General features: G+C 45.1%; 1 protein-coding gene across 1 annotated transcript; it reads right to left on the bottom strand.

The window, feature by feature from the left end:
- Window positions 1–12,065: 12,065 nt before the first annotated feature.
- LOC143155820 (C-type lectin domain family 1 member A-like) lies at window positions 12,066–19,915 on the bottom strand. The gene is made up of 6 exons (XM_076328795.1): window positions 19,735–19,915; window positions 16,773–16,871; window positions 16,294–16,443; window positions 14,504–14,655; window positions 13,453–13,571; window positions 12,066–13,187 (listed from the first exon to the last, which is right to left on the bottom strand). The coding sequence occupies exons 1-6, from the start codon at window positions 19,823–19,825 to the stop codon at window positions 13,025–13,027; spliced, it is 774 nt and encodes a 257-aa protein (XP_076184910.1). The 5' UTR covers window positions 19,826–19,915; the 3' UTR covers window positions 12,066–13,024.
- Between the last annotated feature and the right edge of the window lie 232 nt (window positions 19,916–20,147).

Here is a 20,147-nt window from a genome sequence, read left to right as displayed (position 1 = left end):
AGGCCAATGGGCACCCCCAGTGTTTTGGAACTTCACCCCTGAGCAAGTGCAGAATCCTGAAAAGTTAGTAGAATATCTGGAAAAAGTGTGCTGTCACCCTGGCAACTCCAGAGAGATGCAGATCATCATTGCAACATGCTGGGGCCTGGCCCATGCCTACCGAGCCCTGTTCAACACTATTCAGTACCCTCAAAGGGAGGAGAAGGTCTCTGGCTCTGACAGTAAAACGACACGCACTGCGGCCACTCAGACCCGGGCAATATGCCCTGTGGCCACTCAGACCCCGGTGACACGCTCTGCGGCTACTCAGACTCCAGCAACAGGCCCTGTGGCCACTCCGACCCCGGTGACAGGCCCTGTGGCTGAACCAAAGAACCAGCCTGTGCCGGTATCAGTCGCCCCTGTACACAAGAAATTTTGGAAGCGGAAGTCGGCTCATTTAGTAAGGGAGGAAGAAGCTTCTTCTAAAAGGGGGCTGGAGGAAGAAGTGTATGAGACAGACGACCCTGGAGAAGGGCCATCACGAGAACAGCAGGAGGAGAGCTGGATGCTGATCAGGGAGGAAGAAGACGAAGAAATCATAAATGAGGGAGTGACCACCCGATCCCTATCCCTGAGTGAGCTGCGAGATATACGAAAAGATTTCAGCCATCGTCCATGAGCATATTGTCACCTGGCTGCTCCGATGCTGGGATAATGGAGCCAGTAGCCTGGAATTAGAGGGTAGGGAAGCCAAGCAGCTGGGATCCCTTTCTAGGGAAGGGGGCATTGACAAAGCGATTGGAAAAGGGACACGAGTCCTCAGCCTTTGGAGGCGACTCTTGTCAAGCGTGAAGGAAAGGTATCCCTTTAAGGAAGATGTCATATGTCGCCAAGCAGGACCACCATGGAGAGAGGTATCCAGTTTCTGAGAGAATTAGCTGTGCTGGAGGTGATTTATGATGACCTGAACAATGAACAACTATCCAAAGATCCAGACGAAGTCAAGTGCACACAACCCATGTGGCGGAAGTTTATAAGGAGCTCATCATTGTCATACGCCAATTCATTGGCAGTGATGACCTGGAAAGATGGAGAGGAACTAACAGTGGATGAATTGGCTGGTCAACTCCAGCAATATGAGGAAAGTCTCTCTTCCTCCCTTGTCTCAGCTGTGGAGAGACTGTCCCGGGAGATCCAGCAACTCAGAGAGGATAGGTCCTACTCCTCACCCATATGGACCAGTATCTCAGCCATTAGGAGTCAGCGTTCTTTTGCTCAAGAGAGAGAATATAAAGGGTACACACCACGGGGCATCCTATGGTTTTACCTGCGTGACCACGGAGAGGACATGAGGAAGTGGGATGGAAAACCTAACGCAGCCCTAGGGGCACGGGTACGTGAGTTGCAAGGGAAAACAATCACAGAAAGAGGTTCTTCCAGGAAAATTGCTGCTCCAGTTTCCAGCGGGCAGTTCCCCAGAGTAGAAGGGCTGATCTTACTCCTGATCTTAATGAAGAAACTTCTGACTCGTATGTGCAAGAAATGAGAAATGACTACTGTGATGAGGATTAGAGGGGCCCTGCCTCCAGCCAGGGGGAGGAAAGGGACAACCGGGTTTACTGGACTGTGTGGATTCGGTGGCCTGGCACATCAGACCCACAGAAGTATAAGGCTCTGGTAGACGCCGGTGCACAGTGTACCCTAATGCCATCAAGATATATAGGGGCAGAACCCATCTGTATTTCTGGGGTGACGGGGGGATCCCAACAGCTAACTGTATCGGAGGCTGAAGTGAGCCTAACTGGGAATGGGTGGCAGAAGCACCCCATTGTGACTGGCCCAGATGCTCCGTGCATCCTTGGCATAGACTACCTCAGGAGAGGGTATTTCAAGGACCCAAAAGGGTACCGGTGGGCTTTTAGTATAGCTGCCTTGGAGACAGAGGAAATTAAACAGTTGTCCACCTTGCCTGGTCTCTCGGAGGACCCCTCTGTTGTGGGGTTGCTGAAGGTCGAAGAACAACAAGTGCCAATCGCTACCACCACGGTGCACCGGCGGCAATATCGCACCAACCGAGACTCCTTGATTCCCATTCATGAGCTAATTCATCGACTGGAGAGCCAAAGAGTGATCAGCAAGACTCGCTCACCCTTTAACAGTCCCATATGGCCAGTGCGGAAGTCTGATGGAGAGTGGAGACTAACAGTAGACTATCGTGGCCTAAATGAAGTCACGCCGCCGCTGAGCATTGCTGTGCCGGACATGCTAGAACTTCAATACGAACTGGAGTCAAAGGCAGCCAAGTGGTATGCCACAGTTGATATTGCTAATGCGTTTTTCTCAATCCCTTTGGCAGCGGAGTGCAGGCCACAGTTTGCTTTCACTTGGAGGGGTGTCCAGTACACCTGGAACCGACTGCCCCAGGGGTGGAAACACAGCCCCACCATTTGCCATGGACTGATGCAGACTGCACTGGAACAGGGTGGAGCTCCAGAACACCTGCAATACATTGATGACATCATCGTGTGGGGCAACACAGCAGGAGAAGTTTTTGAAAAAGGGAAGGAAATAGTCCAAATCCTGCTGAAGGCCAGGTTTGCCATAAAACAAAGTAAGGTCAAGGGACCTGCACAGGAGATTCAATTTTTAGGAATAAAATGGCAAGATGGACGTCGTCAGATCCCAATGGATGTGATCAACAAAATAACAGCCATGTCTCCACCAACTAGCAAAAAGGAAACACAAGCTTTCTTAGGCGTCGTGGGTTTTTGGAGAATGCATATTCCAAATTACAGTCTGATTGTAAACCCTCTCTATCAAGTGACCCGAAAGAAGAACGATTTCAAATGGGGCCCTGAGCAACGACAAGCTTTTGAACAAATTAAACAGGAGATAGTTCACACAGTAGCCCTGGGGCCAGTCTGGGCAGGGCAAGATGTAAAAAATGTGCTCTACACCGCAGCCGGGGAGAACGGCCCTACCTGGAGCCTCTGGCAGAAAGCACCAGGGGAGACTCGAGGTCGACCCCTAGGGTTTTGGAGCCGGGGATACAGAGGATCCGAGGCCCGCTATACTCCAACTGAAAAAGAGATATTAGCAGCAGATGAAGGGGTTCGAGCTGCTTCGGAAGTGATCGGCACTGAAGCACAGCTCCTCCTGGCACCCCGACTGCCGGTGCTAGGCTGGATGTTCAGAGGGAGGGTCCCCTGTACACATCATGCAACTGATGCTACATGGAGAAAGTGGGTCGCACTAATCACACAACGGGCTCGAATAGGAAACCCCAGTTGCCCAGGAATCCTGGAAGTGATCATGGATTGGCCAGAGGGCAAAAATTTTGGAATATTGCCAGAGGAGGAGGTAACGCATGCTGAGGAGGCTCCAATGTATAATGAACTACCAGAAAATGAGAAGCAATATGCCCTGTTCACTGATGGGTCCTGTCGTCTTGTGGGAAAGCATCGGAGGTGGAAAGCTGCTGTATGGAGTCCTATGCGACAAGTTGTAGAAACTGCTGAAGGAGAAGGTGAATCGAGCCAATTTGCAGCAGTAAAGGCCATCCAGCTGGCTTTAGACATTGCTGACCGAGAAAAGTGGCCAGTGCTCTATCTCTATACTGACTCATGGATGGTGGCAAATGCCCTGTGGGGGTGGTTGCAGCAATGGAAGCAGAGCAACTGGCAGCGCAGAGGCAAACCCATCTGGGCTGCCGCATTGTGGCAAGATATTGCTGCCCGGGTGGAGAACCTGGTTGTAAAAGTCCGTCACGTAGATGCTCACGTACCCAAGAGTCGGGCCACTGAAGAACATCAAAACAACCAGCAGGTGGATCAGGCTGCTGAGATTGAAGTGGCTCAGGTGGATCTGGACTGGCAACATAAGGGTGAATTATTTCTAGCTCGGTGGGCCCATGACACCTCAGGCCACCAAGGAAGAGATGCAACATACAGATGGGCTCGTGATCGAGGGGTGGACTTGACCGCGGACACTATTGCTCAGGTTATCCATGAATGCGAAACATGCGCTGCAATCAAGCAAGCCAAGCGGTTAAAGCCTCTTTGGTATGGAGGACGATGGCTGAAATATAAATATGAGGAGGCCTGGCAGATCGATTATATCACACTCCCACAAACCCGCCAAGGCAAGCGCCATGTGCTTACAATGGTGGAGGCAACCACCGGATGGCTGGAAACACATCCCGTGCCACATGCTACCGCCCGGAACACTATCCTGGGCCTTGAAAAGCAAGTCTGATGGCGACATGCCACCCCAGAAAGAATGGAGTCAGACAACGGGACTCATTTCCGAAACAACCTCATAGACACCTGGGCCAAAGAGCACGGCATTGAGTGGGTGTATCACATCCCCTATCATGCACCAGCCTCTGGGAAAATTGAACGATACAATGGACTGTTAAAGACTACACTGAGAGCAATGGGTGGCAGGACATTCAAACATTGGGATACGCATTTAGCAAAGGCCGCCTGGTTAGTCAACACTCGGGGATCTGCCAATTGAGCTGGCCCTGCCCAGTCAGAACTTTTATGTACTGTAGAAGGGGACAAAGTCCCTGTAGTGCACATAAAAAATACGTTGGGGAAAACAGTCTGGGTTATTCCTGCCTCAGGCAAAGGCAAACCCATCCATGGGATTGCTTTTGCTCAAGGATCTGGGTGCACTTGGTGGATAATGCGGAAGGATGGGGAAGTCCGATGTGTACCTCAAGGGGATTTGATTTTGGGTGAGAATAGCCAATGATCTGAATTACGTAATGTTAAGTACTAATTATAGTTATAATAGTTATACTAATAATACACAGATATACTAATAATACTAATAATATTATATGCCATACTAATGGCATTACAATAAGAATCACCCAGACTAATGAAGAATAACTTCAGTGAAACCAAGCAAAACACAGTGATGATGGTATCAGAACTGACTTCAACATGAAACAATCCAACACCACATACCATCTCCATTTTTCCTGCCCTGAAAGATTATTATGACAGATGGAGCCCAAAGTCATGGACTAAATGAACTCACCGAACGTTTTAGAGGGATGGCCCACAGACTAAGGGAATGATACCTCTGTGTGTGTGTGTGTGTGTATATATATATTGAAAAAAGGGGGTGGTGATTAATGAAAATGTACTGGAAAATATGAGACTTGAGCATGACGCAGATGGTATAGAATAAGGGGTGGATATTGTCCTGGTTTCGGCAGGGATAGAGTTAATTTCCTTCCTAGTAGCTGGTACAGTGCTGTGTTTTGGATTTAGGATGAGAACAAAGTTGATAATGCACCGATGTTTTAGTTGTTGCTAGGTAATGCTTACACTAGCCAAGGACTTTTTGGTTTCCCATGCTCTACCGACAGAGAAGGCTGGAGGTGCACAAGAAGCTGGGAGGGGGCACAGCCAAACTGGCCAAAGGGACATTCCATACCATGTGACGTCATGCTCAGTACATAAACTGGGGAAAGCTGGCCGGGGGGGGCCGCTGCTCGGGGACTGGCTGGGCATCGGTCGGCGGGTGGTGAGCAATTGCACTGTGCATCACTTGCTTTGTGTATTATTATTATTATCATATTATTATTATTATAATTTTAGTTCAATTATTGAACTGTTTTTATCTCAACCCACGAGTTTTTCTCACTTGTGCTCTTCCAATTCTCTCCCCCATCCCACCGGGGTTGGGGGGGGAGTGAGCAAGTGGCTGCGTGGTGCTTAGTTGCTGACTGAGGTTAAACCACGACAGATCCTCATAGAGAAGCTGTTGATGTACAGGCTGGATGAGCAGACAGTGAGGTGGATTGAAAAACTGGCTAAAATATGGACCCACAGAGTGGTGATCAGTGGCATGCAGTCTACCGCTGGAGGCCTGTCACTAGCGGTGTACCCCAGGGGTCAACACTGGATCTGACCTGGTCCAACATCTTCATTAACGATCTGGATGATAGGGCAGAGTTTGCTAATGACACCAAACTGGGAGGAGTGGCTGATACACCTGAGGACTGTGCTGCCATCCAGAGGGACCTCAACAGGCTGGAGAAATGGGCTGACAGGAACCTCATTAAGTTCAATAAGGAGAAGTGCAAAGTCTTACAACTGGAGAGAAACAACCCCATGCACCATGCTGGGGGCTGACCAGCTGGAAAGCAACTTTGCAGAAAAGGACCTGGGGATCTGGTGGACACCAAATTGACCATGAGCCAACAGTATGCCCTTGTGGCAAAGAAGGCTTATGGTATCTTGGGCTGCATTAGGAGGAATGTTGCCAGCAGGTTGAGGGAGGTGATCCTTCCCCTCTGCTCAGCACTGGTGAGGTCACACCTGGAAAGCTGGATCCAGCACTGAGCTCCCCAGTACAAGAGAGACATGGACATACTGGAGAGGGTCCAATGAAGGTCCACGAAGATGATGAAGGGACTGAAGCATCTGTCCTATGAGGAAAGGCTGAGACAGCTGGGATGGTTTAGCCTGGAGAAGAAAAGGTTTGGAGGGGATCTTATAAATGTGTATAAATACCTGAAGGGAGGGTACAAAGAGGATGGAGCCAGGCTCTTTTCAGTGGTGCCTGGTGACAGGACCAGAGGCGATGGGAACAAATTGAAACAGAGGAGGTTCCCTCTGAACATCAAGAAACACTTTTTTACTGTGAGGGTGATGGAACACTGGCAGTGGTTGCCCAGAGAGGTTATGGCGTCTCCCTCCAGGAGACATAGCCCTGGACAACTGGTTCTAGGTGGCCCTGCTTGAGCAGGGGGATTGGATCAGATGACCTCCAGAGCTCATAGAATCACAGAATGGTTGAGTTGGAAGGGACCTTTAATGATCATCTAGTCCAACCCCCCTGCCCTGGTCAGGGACATCTTTCACTAGGTCAGGCTGCTCAAAGACCCGTCCAACCTGACCTCGAACACTTCTAGGGATGGGGCATCCACAACTTCTTTGGGTAACCTGTTCCAGTGTCTCACCACCCCCATCATAAAAAATTTCTTTCTTATGTCTAATCTAAATCTACCCTCTTTTAGTTTAAAACTATTGCCTCTTGTCCTGTCACTACAGGCCTCAGTAAAAAGTCTCTTTCTGTCTTTCTTATAACCTCCCTTTATATATTGAAAGGCTGCAAGGTCTCCCCAAAGCCTTCTCTTCTCCAGGCTGAACAACCCCAAGTCTCTCAGCCTTTCCTCATAGGAGAGCTGTTCCAGCCCTCTGATCTGAGGTCCCTTCCAACCTCAACCATTTGGTGATTCTGTGTTTTTTCAAGAGCTCAAATTTTAGACAATAGTGAATAAAATCTCTTTGTCGTACCGATGTGGCCATGTTCAAATGAGGTGCTCAACTTACTAGTGCTTGTTATTTTTTAGTAGGAACACTGATTACAAAAATCTCCTTGTTATTGTTCCAAGTTTAAAAGTGACTCTGAGATCTTTACTTCACATTGGAAAATTGAGTTGAGTGGACAAATTGGAAAAGGTATATACATTATGTCCACTAGAAATTTGATGCATATTTCTATATGCATTCTTCATAGGGATGCAGCTGGAACCACCACATTCAACAACGACACATCTTGGTCTACGAATGTGTGATATTTGTGATACAGTCTTGGGTTGCAATATTATGCTTCAAAATGCAGATTTTTAAGTGCATAAGACTTTTGCCATCATAACATGGGCAAGTTGATGTTAATTATTTACTTACTTTCCCCTACAAAATACTGCTTTCCAGCTACACAATTCTTATTAAATATCTGCATCACAATTTGTGTTATGACAAGTCTTCAACTTAATTTGACATTATAAATAGCAGCAAATATGACTTCAGCATGGTCATTGGACTGTCCATCTCCAGGAAATGTTTTACCCACAAAGGCCACCTGTGCATCTTGTGTTCCAACTGAGTGCTCCAATTCCATATGTCACTTGAGTCTGTTTGTTTGTTTCAGGTGCCCACTGTTACTAGCTACGTTCTTCTGAAAAAAGCCCAGTAGATCTAAAGAACGAGAGAGGAATAAAATACAGGAAACACTGAATAGGGAGGAAATACTGGCTTTTCAGCTGATGGCTTAATCAGACTTATGTGGTCTTTCTCTGCCAAAGAATATTTTACAACTCTGAATATTTTTGTTTCAAATCAGAACAAAAGGGCAACCCTTCTACAGAAGGAGTGACCATTTCTTCCTGCTCAGTTTCCTGGTGGGCCTCCAGAATGGTGAGGAGCAGGGAGGGTAGGTAGGTTTTCAGGATAGCAGGCATATGTGTGATTGCAAACCACTGACTCTGAATTTCTGAAACAGAAATAGAAATAGGCTTCTCTGGAAGCATTTAGACAAGCTCTGCATTTTAGTTTTCAAATGTAAAATCACAAGTTTCTTTTTGCTAAATTTACAGGATGGGAATCTTAATTTAGCAAAAGGAGAAATCCCCACATGACTCTAACCAGAGAACTGGAGGATGAGTAACATTTCCTTTTTTACTTCTTTTTTTTAGCATTAAAACTAGTTTTTTTATCCAAGAGGGTTAGTGATGAGATGGTGGTGGAAAGAGAATCAAAGATTAGAGAGAGGGCAAAAGTTTATACTAAACAAGCTTGAATGCATAGGTTTAATGCAGGTTCCCAAAATCTTGACTCTGTCTGCAGATTTCCAAGTGCACAGAAAAAAACTCTTGACCATCTCTCATGGCTTTGACCTTGATTTTAGGTCTAGGACATGAACAATTATTTTAAACAAAATTGAAAACCTCAGAAAGCTTAAATATTTCACTCAAAGCACCCAATATGCAGCTGCATTTACCGTGATATATTCAGTAAATCATTCTGCTTCTCTCCTTGCTTCCTTGTTCTCTCAGCAGTGCTTAGCAGAGGTGATTTAGCAGCATTTTCCATATATCACGTGGCTGTATAACTTGAAAAATGACAGTATATTTTGCAAGGCTTGCTGTTTAAAGACAGCAGCTTCTGTCTCCACATGAAATCAGATGCGTCTACTTTCTCTGCTAATTATGAGTATTGGGATCTTGCTGCAAGAACATTTTTCCCCGCTTGGATTTGTTTAAGTTTTTATGATGCAGGTGGTTTACTGACTGTCTGCCACCAAGGGTAAAGAGCATGACAATGCAGAGAAGAAAACTCATTAAAAAGTAAAGCTGTGACACTCCATTCAAGGTTGCATTTCTGAGCTTTGCCAAGAAATGAGCTACTTGTGCAGCTGTAAGTCAATATGAAGCAACTGAAGGCAATGTAAGAAAACTAAGTAAGCAGAACAATTTGTCTTTAAAACACATAGGCACTATGAAGAAAAACGTTCATGAGTTTCGTAGGTCTATTGAGACGAATACTCATGTTGGGAACAGCAGGGAAATTATTTGCCAAGGAGCACTGAGAGTGGCTTGTGAGCTGAAGGCTTGTTTTGTAACAATGTGGCATGGGTACAATGCTTATAAACTGATTTTAATGGACATTGTATTGAACTGAAAAGGCTAATTATAGACTCAAGATTTTTTTCATCACTGTGAACAACATAACATCAAGAATATAGAACTGGCTGTGCTAATAAAGCCTTATGGTAACCACAGACAGCAACCTATTACTAATCTAGTGGTGGTTATAAAAAAAAAAATTCACCCTTTGTCATCTTCAGTGTGCAACAAAACCTAAAGATTTTCCTATTAGCATTGTATGACTTGAAATGACTGTTCATTCAATTAAAGGTATGATTGCATGCTGCCTTTTGAACTTTGTCAGTTTTAAATGCTTTCTGCAGCCAAATGACAGCAGAGATGACATCGCTCTTAAGAAAAATTAACATTGAAATTGCGGTAATTTGGAAGGACCAGACTTCACAGGTAGCTGTGCAAAATGCAATGGTTAGCATGACTTGCAAAGCTAAGTGGAAAGACTGTTTCTCTAACTCATTGCTTACTGAGAATATTCCCTTTACTCAGAAGCACAGAACAGGCTTCTGTGAGCCAGCTAGTTTAATAGACCCTGGGCAATCTGGGAAAGATTTCTGAAGAGAACATATCAAAGGGAGTTAAAAGAATTGCATGAAGAACGCACAGAGTGATTTAGAAGATGGCCCGATGTGCGTAGGTGGCTATGGGAAAGGGTAAAGTGCAGAAGATAAGTGCATGAAATTGCTTAGTTCTGAATTGCTTTAAAGTTCTGAACATTTTAACCTCATATAACAAAAGATATGACATCTGTTAAAATAATTATTGTATTGTGATTTAATAATCATCTTACATATAAGGCTAAATTTTTCTCTCCTGGTTTAAGCTAAAATACAAGAACTGATTTATGCTACACATCAAGGAAATTCAGGATTAGGTATTACTCAAGCAAACACAATAGCAGGTTGTACACTGCACATCTCAGGGCAATTACTGGGCGCCATGTGCTTTTCTATTCTGTGCAACTTGGCTCATTGTGTAGCGGTTATAATTACTAGTCATTGAGGCATGAAGATGTGGTATAAAATGAAAAAATCCAGACAGCAACGAGGACCAAGAACTTACCCCTTGTTTTATAAGTTTCTGAGTGTTGTGGTTTAACCCCATCCGGCAACTAAGCACCACACAGCCGTTCCCTCACTCCCCCCACGGTGGGATGGGGGAGAGAATTGGAAGGGTAGTGGAAGTGAGAAAACTCGTGGGTTGAGATAAAGACAGTTTAATAGGTAAAGCAAAAGCAGCACACGCAAGCAAAGCAAAACAAGGAATTCATTCACTGCTTCCCATCGGCAGGCAGGTGTTCAGCCATCTCCAGGAAAGCAGGGCTCCATCACGCGTAACGGTTACTTGGGAAGACAAACGCCATCACTCCGAATGTCCCCCCCATTCCTCCTTCTTCCCCCAGCTTTATATGCTGAGCATGACATCATATGGTGTGGAATACCCCTTTGGTCACTTGGGGTCAGCAGTCCCAGTTGTGTCCCCTCCCAACTTCTTGTGCACCCCCAGCCTGGTGGGGTGATGTGAGAAGCAGAAAAGGCCTTGACTGTGTGTAAGCACTGCTCAGCAATAACAAAAACATCCCTGTGTTATCAACACTGTTTCCAGCACAAATCCAAACCATAGCCCCATACTAGCTACCAGGAAGAAAATTAACCCTACCCCAGCCAAAACCAGCACAGTGAGCTTGTGAATATTCAGCAGCCAGGCACGGGAACCAGTGCTTCATGCCCTGGACAAGGGGATAAGGCAGGCTAATGGATTCTCCTCTCAAACACAGTACAGAACAGCAGACTTTCATTCAACATTTCCTTCCTTCATTTTCTGCAGCATTTTGATCCCAGCAATAGTCCATAATACCAGTGCTTTTCACATGCAACACTTTTCCCTCAGCCAGGCCCCTACAATCAACCATTGCTCCCCACACTGGTCCGCTGACCCCATGCCCATCACACCAGCTCCCTCACATCAGTTTTGCTCACTGCTTCAGCTCTTCACCGGCTCCTCCTCTTACCAGCCCCCTCAGTGAGGGCTCTCCTGCTTCCTTGTGGTGTGATCTTTAAGACCCTCTTGTATTATCAAGGGTTATAAGATGGGGCCTCCCACCATGCCCTGCATATGTTAGAACAACAGCCCTGTATGGGTTACCCTTTCCATCATTCATGTCATACCTGCATCCCCTGTAGACCAGTTAGTGCTGGGATCCCAGGTAGTACCTCCATGGCTGCTGAGGCCCCATGCTTAGACTTAGAAAATGCAACATTTCCAGACTGTGAGATAGCTGTGTGGCAAGACCCTGCTCCTCTAGATTACTTCTTCATATCCACAATTAAGATAATTGCCATATTGCTAAAAACTCATTTAGTGAGGGATACAGCATACTTGGTTGTTGCTACTGCAGACTTCTGATGCACAGCTTTATGTCTGAAATAAACATAATTAGAGGCTTGCCTAAATACCTCCACCTTCCCTGACTTACAGTTCAATTTTCATTGAATGGCTCAAACTAGTACAAAATACACACAGGAACAAAAGTCCTAAAGATAAACTTGACTGTTCCTGAGAGATTTCAAAGATCTCTATTGTTTGCTAGTGCCATAGAAGAGAGATGTTCTCTCTGATGCAGTCTTCTCTTTGAAACAGCAGCAAAGTGGCAGGAAGCTCTGCATCACTAAAGGCCCTGTATTTGATGGTTGTTGAGCCTACTGTGCACAGTGACTTACTAAAAAGACACACTACAAAAAAGGTCAGTAGCAGCAATATTTATTCCGGTTGTGAAATTCTGCAACAGAATGGAAAATGGATTTGAGAAATCAAAAAACTGGATCAGATGTGACATGGATAATTATCAAGACAGATGTCTTAGAGGAATGCACCTTCGCCCCTAACGCCCAATGCAGCAGAACAATCCACTAGCAGCTGTACTGGCATTCCTGGGCATCAAATATTGCTGACTTTCCTCAATAAGGATGTGTTTTGTATTTGCCTTCTGTTTTTTGAGCCCATAGGGCATACAATCCCATTTGAAAGCTTTTCTCTCTAACCAGGAGAACTATAAATATTTTTATTTGTCTTTTAATACAGGCTCTGATTCTGTTGCACTTTCTAGTTATCAGTAGGTGGGGAGTGAAATTAAATCAAATATTTGGAAATTTATTGTAAATTGGGAACTCATATCTGTGAATACCCAATGGATGGATTTTGAAAACATGATGTGTGGCTCTTACAAATGGTCATTGAATCCTGTTTCTGGGAGATAGGTATGAATCTTTAAAATAGAGTTCTGGAATCATATACTTAATTTTGTTTCATTTAGAAAGGAATTCATAAGAAGTGGATAGAAGTGGTTACACAAGAATGCAAGGGCTGAAAGAAGAAAGAGGGAATGAAGTTGCTGAAGAAAAAGCCCAAGAAGTAGTCTGGCTGATGTGCATCACCAGAGGGCAAGTTAAGCTTAGATTATCCCTGATGTTACATTAACCTGAGCTCAGACTCGTTTTCCCTATCACAAACCCTGGGGCAGAACTCGCTCCCACAATGGCATATCCCAGGATGGGGCTCTCTGCAGAGCTCTGCACACTAGTGCCTGTCCGAGTAGCCCACTTGCTTGACCACCGCAGGATCCACCACTTTCTCACAAATGTAAAAACTGTACTCGCCACACCATGCAGTGCCTATGTTTGCACCTTGAAGCCACACACAATCTAGGAGAGAACTTGAGCTGGCTCGTTGGATCTGAAACCTGTGAAAAAATAGCAGAGTTATTCATCATCCCATGGAAAAAGTCACAGGCTGATACGATAATTCCCGACTGCTGCTACCCATTTGACCCACAATAGCATACAAGCTCTCTGATGCGGGCTTGCCTAGGTTGATAAATGAGTGAGTGATGGGTAACCTGTCTGCTGGCAAGCAGGCAATTACTGAGTGGCAGTTAAAGGTTGCTGCTTCTGGCTCATAACAAATATGTCTGGACGTGGTCTGCTCCTATCTGTGCAGCGACTTACAGATCAGGGGAGAAAGCTGATCCATCCTCCCACAGCCAGGGCCCCTCGGTTCCGTTGTGAAACAGCCCAATCCAGAAAGAGTAAGAACCGTAAGACTGTGCCGATCGCCTTGTGAAGTCCTGTACGGAAATAAATGCAAAGCCTGTGAATCACATCCCTGCTTCAGTCATAACAGCCTACGATTTGGAAAAGGAGAGAGGCAAATGCAAGCGAGCTGCTCACACCTGTGCGTAACAGACTTTGTTTCACAAGTGAATCTGGGCAGTGCCTCCTACTCCTGGCAGCCAGTGCTGTTTTGGAGATAAGGGAAATTAACCTGCTGAGAGTTTTCAGTAGCTCTCAGCTAAAAGGGCAGTTGAGATAACCGAAGCCTGCACATTAGCTGGGTAACGGGTATAGGATAATGACTTCCTTCCAACACCCTGTTTGCATAAGTCAGGCAGGAAAAGGCCTTTGCATCATTTGCTGTCATTGTACACGGGAAATTCTAAATACAGACAATGAAACCACAGAGTTCAAGACATAATCCCATTGCCATTAAGGGTCTGGATAGAAATTCCTTCACAGTGAAGAGCAGTTCTGGCGGTGCTCTATCTGCTGCTTCATCTACAGCTTAGGAGTCAGAAAAAGATATGGATCCTCTTCTGTTCATGTGGGAGAAGAGGCCGGGGAGCAGGCCACGCCGGCGAGTTGTGGACAGCAAGAAGCTGAAGGCCAGGCTTCTGATGTTTGCTAAGTAGCTTGCTCCAGCAAGACAACAAAAGATTTGCCAACCAGTACTAGCTCAGTTATATTCGCCCTGAGGTGGGATGAGGATCTAGATGTAGGCTCAAGCTGGTGTGTCCCATTTAACTCCCTTGAAGTCAGTAGAGATGCACCAGGGAGGGTGCAGCTACAGTACAGGTAGAGGGGCTCCAAAGGGGCATGGTTCCACTTGGTCCAGCACACGCATGCCATAACATACTGCACCAGTGGAAGGATGGCATGTCTGTTCAGGCCACAGTAAAATGCAGAGTGTATAATTAGAAAGAGAGAAAAAAATAATCTTTACCAGCTCTTCCTTACTCTCTATCTTAAGAAGTCTGGACTCCAGAACAGAGCATTCAGCCTTGCTTTCTTGCCAAGTTTTCCATTCGTTTGAAAAGTGGTAGCAGTTCTCCCCATATTGTAGCCACTTCTCAGGACAAGGAATACATTTATGTCCTTGAAAACAAAAGAACACCTGATCAGGTTTGTCAGTGATGGCAGTCACTAGCGGTCTAGTGGATCCCTGCAGGATAACTAGAGCAGTGCACAGCCTCCCTGTCACAGAGGAGCAACTCCTCCTTCATTCTGCAGCTAAATTCATGTCTTCGTTGGAGACTTAATAAACCCAGTTGCCAGAAGACCAGAAAAACATTTCTAAATGAAAATCAGAAAAACAAATAATAAAGATTTTTTAAATCTGACCAGCAAACCTGGAGGGTGCTAGTAGAAAATAGAAGAAATTTTGGAAGGTTGAGCCATGTTCAGAGAGGCGTGGATCTAGGTGGACGTAAAAGAAAACCTAGACTTTCAGTCATATGGGTACATCTCTATTCATGCAAACTTACTTTTAACTTCTTGTTAACAACACCAGGGCCAGCTCTTCCCTGCTATATGCTTTACAATGCAATTTATACTTAAACTTCTCTGGTAGCATTTCATACTTGCTATGGATTCAGCATGCAGCTGTCAGATAGTGATGGCCAGCCAAAGTGAAACATAATGAGCCCATTAAAGAAAGACCTTTCTGACAGCTGCACTTTGACTTTTTCTGCCACATTGTTCTGTTAGCTGCCTCTTGGGACCCTGAGTAACACTGAAGCCAGAAAGAACTCAAAATGTTGGATTTTTCTTTCACTCTTGCACCATTTGGGGAGCTCCATTTCTAGTTGGAAACTCAAATAATTGCAAGCAGCAAAAAAACCTGCCAGACAAAATATTTCGGAGATCTCTGGGAACTGGGTCCCAACTATAGAGTGAATCATGTTTGTTGCTCCACAGTTCACAGGATGATTGTATATTGCAACAAACCTGTGCCAGCTGGGAATGCCAGGATGGCAATAGATAGCACAGCACGGTGCACTTGACTCTTACAAGTAGCTTCTGGTTTGTGCTCAATTCAAATGCAGACATTTACATAGATAATAACCTTGCCACTCTCTCACAAGATGTGAATTTGTTATGATTCTCTTCCCTCTGCTATATGATAATCTAGCATATTCAGCTCACCCATCATTAAAGTTTCACGCCATTATTTTGCACAAGAATACCCTCAGCATATAGTCTGTAAACTGTTAAAGCCAGTGATTACAATCCCATTTGTTACAGAGCAGCAGTATTTACACTTCTGCATCTACGACTGCGTAACAGAATGAAGCTGTCTTGAGGAGTAAAAGCATTCCAGACAGTTAAAGCCAGTAGGAATTTTCCATCAAAAATTTTTTACTATAATTCACTGAAACTGACTGTGAAAGAAGGAATGGTAGCATCAATGAATTTACCTATCAGAAACTTTTTTTTTTTTTAAAAGTGCCTCATCATGGTATTTTCTGAATTAAAATATTTGTTTTAGGGTATAAACCAGCTCTATTACAAAAATTCAATAAACGTACTCCAGAAAGACTGATACTTAAAAAATGACCAAAATGGAAATGCAGCCTTTTGATTGACTCGGTTGAAATTTGTTTTTAAATTAACTAGTTCAGGGCAATTTTAGAGATTTTGATTTTTTCCTTCCAATATGGTTGATAGGGAAAAAAAAATCAATTTGTGGCTACCATAATGTGACAGAACTACCATCTTCCCACCACTATGTACCTCTGGAGGTGGCAAGTTGCTTTACAGTCTCTGTCAAGTTCAAATTCTGAGCCTGGAGGAGCTCCAGCTGCTGGTTGAGGCTTTCCATAATTGCCTTTTGCAGGGTGAAGTTTTCATCCCTTTCACGCAGAAGCTGGCAGACCAGGATGACTTGAATCACAGCAAAACAAGAATGAAATTGTTCCATTAATATTAAAGCTAAACTGCTCAGTGCAACCTGAATAAACTTACCAAAGACAAACGAACCTCCCCATCACTGAATATACTTGACCTACATACAGTTTGTGCACACCTATGAGCAAGATGTAATACATCCCAATTTCAAAGACTGGGAGATCTCTTGAGTGGGTAAACTCTTCCAGCAAGGGACACTTTTTTGCATCATTAATCCCCTAGGCTAATCCTTTTCCTTAACTAATTTCCTAGACTTTTAGTTGTTCATACTGAACTCTGAGCACGCCTTCTGTGACCATACTTACATCTGGCAGCCAAGACTCCTGCAGCTGCCACTGAACTTAGGCAGAAGACCCCAAGTGCCACTGTAGCCAGTCGCCAACAGGAAGATGGACTGGGGGAATCTGGGATAGACAAAAAGAAGGAAAGCAGCAAGAACAGGAACCTCTCATCTTTGTATCTGCAGCTCCTACATTGCATGAGACAACATGCCCAGTAGTCTGCCCAGTGAATTGCTGAGTTTCAGAGCAGTATGTGGCATTACATTATGAAAATCATCCCCTCGTTTGGCTGTGGCCAGTCCTCCTTAGGAGTTGGGGGCTAGGAATTAAGCAAACCATGGAGACTAGCTTAGCCAGGAGCTTTTAAGAGAAAATGAATTGGACAAATAAAGCTGAACAGCACAGAATTTCACATGTGGGGAAAGAACGTCAAGGAAGTATTTGTGCTTACAACATGGCTGAAATTTTCATATGCAGCCAGGTATTGGGGTAGCCTAACCTGCCAAATTGGGAATGAATTCACCTTTTCAGAAAATAACCTCAGAAACAGTCACCAATGAAAGCCAGGCCCCTGCAAAATAATCTGAAATTAGGGCATACAGATGTGAACAAGATCACGTACCTGCAGTTGCACAGAAACAGTTTCACACATGGAAATGCACATGCCCATTCTTGCAATGTGGGCAAATGCAAACACCTGTGTGAATTTACACAGTCCCAAAACACAGAGGAAAGGACTGCTTCAAATTTATGACTTTTGTGTTCTTTTATTAGACTCCAGTACGAAATGTCAGTGGGAATACTAATATTATGTTGAAGTCACCAACAGAAATAACTGGCATATCAACCTGTGGTATTTCTGCCTTTTATTCCCTGTGTTCCCTAACCCTTTAACTAAACAGTTGAGAAGAACCCTACTAGATTACTGGGAGTTCAGCTTCAGCCTCCAAGTATAAAACTCAAGGGCCCCTCAAAAAGTGAGAATGAGATGATCACTGGCTAGCCAATAAGAGGAAATTTCCTTCAGAAAGAGCTCTTTAGTCTACTAGATTATTATAAAATTTATCAAATTCATGTCCAGACATTTAGTCATGCTGGAACAGCATGCTATGCTAAGGCACATGGAGGACAGGGAGGTGATTCAAGACAGCCAGCATGGCTTTACCAAGGGCAAGTCCTGCCTGACTAACCTAGTGGCTTTCTATGATGGAGTGACTATATCAGTGGACATGGGAAGGGCTACAGATGTCGTCTATCTGGACCTCTGTAAGGCCTCTGACACAGTCCCCCACAACATCCTCCTCTCTAAACTGAAGAGGTATGGATTTGACTGTCTGGTGGGTGAGGAATTGGTTAGATGGTCGCATCCAGAGGGTAGTGCTCAACGGCTCAATGTCCAGATGGAGACTGGTGACGAGTGGCGTCCCACAGGGGTCTGTATTGGGACCGCTACTGTTTAATATCTTCATCAATGACATAGACAATGGGATCGAGTGATCCCAAACCTCAGCAAGTTTGCAGGTGACACCAAGCTGAGTGGTGCGGTCAACACGCCAGAGGGATGGGATGCCATCCAGAGGGACCTGGACAAGCTCAAAAAGTGGGCCTGTGTGAACCTCATGACAAGGCCAAGTGCAAGGTCCTGCACCTGGGTCGGGGCAACCCCCAGTATCAATACAGGCTGAGGGATGAAGGGATTGAGAGCAGCCCTGCCAAGAAGGACTTGGGGGTACTGGTGGATGAAGAGCTGGACATGAGCCAGCAATGTGCGCTCGCAGCCCAGAAGGCCAATCGTATCCTGGGCTGCATCAAAAGAAGCATGGCCAGCAGGTCCAGGGAGGTGATTCTGCCCTTCTACTCTGCTCTGGTGAGACCCCACTGGGAGTACTGCGTCCAGCTCTGGAGCCCTCAGCATAAGAAAAACACGGACCTGTTGTTCAGAAGAGGGCCACGAAAACAATCAGGGGGATGGAACACCTCTCCTATGAAGAAAGGCTGAGAGAGTTGGGGCTGTTCAACCTAGAGAAGAGAAGGCTTCGGGGAGACCTTATTACAGCCTGTCAGTACTTAAAGGGGGCTTATAAAAATGATGGGGACAAACTTTTTAGCAGGGCCTGTTGCGACAGGACAAGGGGGAATGGCTTTAAACTAAAGGGGGTAGATATAGACTAGATATAAGGAAGAAATTTTTTACACTGAGGGTGGTGAAACACTGGGACAGGTTGCCCAGAGAGGTGGTGGATGCCCCATCCCTGGAAACATTCAAGGTCAGGTTGGACGGGGCTCTGAGCAACCTGATCTAGTTGAAGATGTCCCTGCCCATGGCAGGGGGGTTGGACTAGATGACCTTTAGAGGTCCCTTCCAACCCAAACTATTGTATGATTCGATGATTCTATAACGTCTCTTTGCTTTGCTACTACCTTTCATACAGAGTGATCCTAAAGCACTAATGCATAGCATAAAGAATATAGATTTGGGATCAGTCACATTCCTCCCTTCCTCTATGAAGCTATGTAGTGCAATTTTTATGATTTTTAAGTACAAAAAGGTATTTGTCCATCTCTTCCTTCCCTTGAGAGAAAACGTTTTTTTTCCCTAGCATTTACTTCCTTCAGTTAGTCAGATTTAGATGAGTAAAGCTGAGACTTTTGCAAGGTCCCTTAGGCAGATTCTTTCACTAACTTCCCAGAGCTGACACTTAATGTCTAACTGCAAAGTGTTTATTTTTACTTAACTGCATCCCACAACCTTAATGATATCTCTCCTCTCAAATCTAAAACAGTTTTTCCACATTCTCCAACCTTCCAATTTTTTAAATCTCTTGCTCTTTTTCTGTCCCTCCAATTTCTTAGAAGATTTGAATCCAAAGGGCTTCCAGAAGCCAAGATACAATATGCAGGTGACATCCTCCTCTGAGTGTCACATAAAAAATGTTCTCCCAAGGAGTTTGCCTTGGAAGGAACTGCCCCCCAACACCACCACTACCTTTCGCTCTGGTAGTCTGGAGCTCCTGGTCCTGGGATTTTTCCAGTGTCGTGAACTTCAGGTTTGCGTATGTCACTTCTTCACTTGTCATTTCTGGCAAGGTTACAGGAGAATTCAGACGTTTGGTTGCTCCCACAGGAGAAACAGGGGTAAGGTTCTGGCCGGGATCAAAGGAACGGGCAGTTCGTTGGCAGCTAACAGAGTGATTCATGTGAAAGTCAGAAGGGTTTTTTTGCCTCATACTGAAGGATTTCATTACGCAGCGATGCTGGGGGTTGTTTACGTACAGCAGAGTCCCAGAATAGTATTTAACTCTCCTGTGTGTGCAAAAATGCAATGGGGCATTGCAACAGAAATCTGTCAGTTCTCAGTTCCTGGAACACATGCATAGAGTTACCCAATTTGGGTGTACA

The sequence above is a fragment of the Aptenodytes patagonicus genome, chromosome 1, assembly GCF_965638725.1.
Source record: "Aptenodytes patagonicus chromosome 1, bAptPat1.pri.cur, whole genome shotgun sequence".
Taxonomy (NCBI): domain Eukaryota; kingdom Metazoa; phylum Chordata; class Aves; order Sphenisciformes; family Spheniscidae; genus Aptenodytes; species Aptenodytes patagonicus.
The sequence above is the reverse complement of the archived record's forward strand: the minus strand, read 5'-3'. Positions and strand labels throughout refer to the sequence as shown.